This window comes from Eurypyga helias, unplaced genomic scaffold (assembly GCF_000690775.1).
Source record: "Eurypyga helias isolate BGI_N326 unplaced genomic scaffold, ASM69077v1 scaffold30503, whole genome shotgun sequence".
In the NCBI taxonomy this organism is placed as follows: domain Eukaryota; kingdom Metazoa; phylum Chordata; class Aves; order Eurypygiformes; family Eurypygidae; genus Eurypyga; species Eurypyga helias.
Window position 1 is genome coordinate 3,372 of NW_010239726.1, and position 4,034 is coordinate 7,405.

At 51.2% G+C, this 4,034-nt stretch overlaps 1 protein-coding gene across 1 annotated transcript; it reads right to left on the reverse strand.

Annotated features, from left to right (window-relative positions):
* Nucleotides 1-308: 308 nt before the first annotated feature.
* On the reverse strand, nt 309-3,899 carry LOC104507085 (paired box protein Pax-7; the record flags this gene model as incomplete). Its single annotated transcript, XM_010148256.1, has 4 exons — nt 3,881-3,899; nt 2,194-2,429; nt 1,414-1,543; nt 309-437 (listed from the first exon to the last, which is right to left on the reverse strand). Coding segments are annotated over exons 1-4 (514 nt in total), but the record flags the coding sequence as incomplete, so codon positions are not given.
* Nucleotides 3,900-4,034: the final 135 nt, after the last annotated feature.

The window sequence follows — 4,034 nt, forward strand, 5'->3', positions numbered from 1 at the left end:
TTCATTTAGGAATCAGAGATGTCTCCCCCCAGCCATCTCCTTTCTCTCTTTATAAATAATTGATCCAGAGCAAAACATCAACAACGCTTCCTCCTGGGAAAGCATCCTCAGCCCAAGGGTCTGGGTACCACCTTCCCCTCCCAGGGCCCTGCAGCACATCCTCGACACTGCCATCAGTCATTTTTGGAAAGGACAAACACGAGAGGCTCTGGAGCCATCCTCTGTCTTACGCCTGGTAGCGAGGGACGTGTCCCCTCTCCCAAAGGTCCCCCACAGCCCAGCCCTGGGCCACGCGCGGCCGCCTTTACCTTTGTCGCCCAGGATGCCGTCTATGCTGTGCTTGGCCTTCTTCTCCCCATCTTCCTCCTTCTTGTCGCAGTCCTCCTCTTCCTCTTTCTTCCCGAATTTGATGCGTAGCACACGGCTAATCGAACTCACTAAACCTCAGACAGTCAAAGACAAAAAGGCAAGTATAAGCTGCCTGGGAAGGCAAGGTGGGAGCCAGCCGGGAAAACCCAAGGCAGAGCTGCACGACTGGGGCAGGCAGCCTCGCCCGCACACGAAGAGCATCTGCACCCCCTTTTCCCAGGGTTACGCACCTGCCTGGTCCTCCATGCCCTCCAGAACACCCCTGGGTTCACAGAGCTGCCAAGCTGGACACCCAAAATTGGACCCACTGAGACACCCGACATGGGCAGCACCCAGTTGCGCGCAACACCCCACGGAGCCTTGCAGGGTGCAACACCCGGGGATGCACACCCCCAGGGTCACCACCTGCTTTGTAACAGGGAAAAGCCCCCTCCCCAGCCAATACACAGCTTTTCCCAAGTCCCAAATGGGACCCGCAGCCTGGATTCAGACCTGGGCCCTGTCCTGGATCTCGCTTTGGGGGTTATGTGCCCTGCAGAGAAGGTTCAGCTCACCCTTCCCTCCCCCAGCCAAAAAAAAATAATCAGAGGGGGTCTCTCAGCCAGGCCCAAAAAGCTTACATCCCTGCAGACCCAATATTGGGGTACAGGGTCACTTTCCATGGGCAATGGGGATCCCTGGCTAATGGAAACACTTCTCCGAGCAAGCAAGTCCCAAGAGCGCAACAGGGGTCCCCTGGATTTGGTGTCTGCCTCCGGGCACACTCCCTCCACACCAGCAGCCCCCCTGCTTTCAAGGGAGCTGCAATAACTTGGGAACTGGGTTTGTTTAGGTTTGTTTTTCCAGCAGACCACCCCATCACCTGCTGTTTATTTGCTGCTGAGGGTTTGCTTGGGGGGATTTATTTTTTTTTTTTTGTGTCCCCACTCCCATCGAAGAAAAAGCCAAAAAGGTGTTTATAGAAACATTTTTAGAGGCGATAATCATTTCCCTCCATCTTCCTGCAGGTATTGGGGTGTCCTTCTTGCCAAGCTGCCTTCTCACCTGAGGGCACGGTGCTCCGGTCGCAGTGCCCGTCCTTCAGGAGCCTGTCTCGGATCTCCCAACTAAACATCCCGGGGTTTTCCCGTTTGTATTCCTCGATTTTCTTCTCCACGTCGGGAGTCGCAACCTGCTTTTGTGATCAAGGGACACCGGTGCGTGCCCGCGTGCGCAGAGAGAGGGAAAGGGAGAGAAAAAAAAAAGCACTTTTAATTGAAAAGAGAAGGTGTTCAGCTCAGTTCAGTCCTCCTTGATCTGGCTATTAGTTTTGGTGCTAAAAATAGGGATTTGAAGGGGGAAAAGGAAAAAAGCTGGGGAAAGGGCCCTCCTCTCCCAAATGTTGGCCACCCTAAAAGCAGAGTCTCCAGGGGCCAAGGAGATCAGCCAGGATGGGCTTATCCTGAGCCCCGGGGGGGGGAGAAAGAGGCAGGGACGGTTTGCAGGGGATGCTTTTTGGGGGGATTTATACACATCCACTGATTTATTATTCCCCAAAACACCCCGGCTTGCCTCCTCCTCATAACCCGGGCCCGAAGCAAATGCTTGAACGCACACCACTTGTTGCACATGGAAAAAAAAAATCACTTTAATTTATTCATAGCCTTCAACTCCGCACCGATTTCTACCCATCTGAGCCTGCAAAACGATGCTTTAATAAAGCCCTTTCCCCTCCTCACCCCATTTTCCTGTGTATCCACCTGAAAAACTTATCCTCCCCCCCTAAGAAATCTTAATTTTGACCATAAGGAGGGCGGTTTAGCTGGGCCCCCGCATTGCACTCACCCTGGGCTTGCTGCCCCCGATGGCTCCGGGGCGGATGGAGCCCGTCTCCTGGTACCTGCAGAGGATTTTGGAGACACAACCGTGGGAGACCCGCAACTGCCGGGAGATTACGCAGGGCCGGATCCCGTGGTGAGCCATCTCCACGATTTTATGACGGATGTGGTTGGGCAGCGGTCGGCCGTTGATGAACACCCCCCCGAGCTGGTTCACCCTGCCCTGGCCCAGCGGGGTGGAAACTGGAAAGCAAAAGGGGGGGAAAAAAAAAACCCCAACAACAGGGGAAGGGGAAAAGAAAAGTTAAGAGGGAAAAATCCAACAAAACGGGACGCATCCCCCTGTGCACCTTTAGCCTCTCTCCCGGTATCTGAATTTTTAAAAGAAAGGAGAAACCTCTCGCTCGTCTCCTGACCTCGGTATTTATTTATCCCAGCATCCCGAGAAAGATTTTTCCTCATTGATAGTGGGAAAATAAAAATAGCCCGTGACCCCCCTCTCCGACGTGGCCGCTATGTTTGTGGTCTCTCTCTCTATTTTTGGCATTTCCCACCTATGTTTTAAATCACAGCAGACTACCTTTTTTTTTATTATTTTTAAGAAGGAAAGATTAAAAACCGCATCGCAGAACCCCCAAAAGTTCCCATTTCTGCCCCCAAAAAAGCACACTCCACTTCTTCCTTCAAATTACAGGGCTGCTTTCAAATAAACTTTGGGAAATAACCTTTTTAAATACCCTCGAGGGCCTTTTTTTGTTGTTATTGTTTGTTTGGGGTTCTTTTTTTATATGTATGGTTTTGGTGCGGGTTTATTGGGCGGTCTGGGGAGATGCGGAGCCAGCGCGGATCCTCCGCGGCCCCCTCGCTTTCCCAACACCTTGCACGGCGCATCCCCGCCCGGAGCGGGGAGGGGGAGGACCAGCGGTTCGTTAATCCCCTTCCCCAATTTGTTTAATATCTCGCAATGTAGATCTTGCAGATTAATACGATTTCACAGGCTGGAAATTAAAAAAAAAAAAAGAGAGAAAAATAAAAAAAAAGGGGGGAGAACTCAGCTGGGTAATTTGCAGAAAGGCTGGAGGGGGCGAGGGACGGGGAAGGCGAGGGGGGTGATTTTTCTCTTTATACAAAGAAAAGTCGATTCCAGAAATTGCCTCGCGATTTAACAAGAATCATGCACCACTAATTCCAAGTCACTTGGCCAGCACTCCCTGGATATATCATTATCGACAGATAACACTCGAGTGGCCAATTTTACATTCAAGAGGTACTAAAACCGCCGGCCGCTCTCTCTTTTCATTATTCCCAGTCATGTTGCGCAAATATTGTTGTAATCCTTTGATCCTTTCCCTTGCCGTCTGTTTTACTTCATTTGCTACAGAAAAGCACTTCAACAAATCCCCCCAGCTTGTATGTTTTGCAGCCTGCGTGGTTTTCCACAGCTTTGAGTTTCGCCACTTGATCACGGTCGGGATGAATTTTGCCTGTTTAATAAATGCGGGGAGAGGGGTCCCGGCTCTTATTTTGCGTCTTTTTTTCTTTTTTTTTTTTTTGTAATGTGGGGGGGTGTGTGCCTAGAAATAATAACCCCGTAACACAAAGAAAAAGCAGCTGACGGGGACAGTGGATGCGCTGCGAGGTGGGGATGACAATTCGAGAGGTGACAGCTAGAAAGCCCCCCCTTTCCCCCTCACCAGCCCCGGCCAAGGACATCTCGGCTGCCCGCAGCTAGAGGATACCCCTGGCTTAGGGTTTTTACCCTTATTTTCCCCCAGAAAAGTGAAAAATAACCAATTTGGTTGGTTTTCCCCAGCTTTTCGGGAAGGGATATTAGCGGGTTTAAAGGAA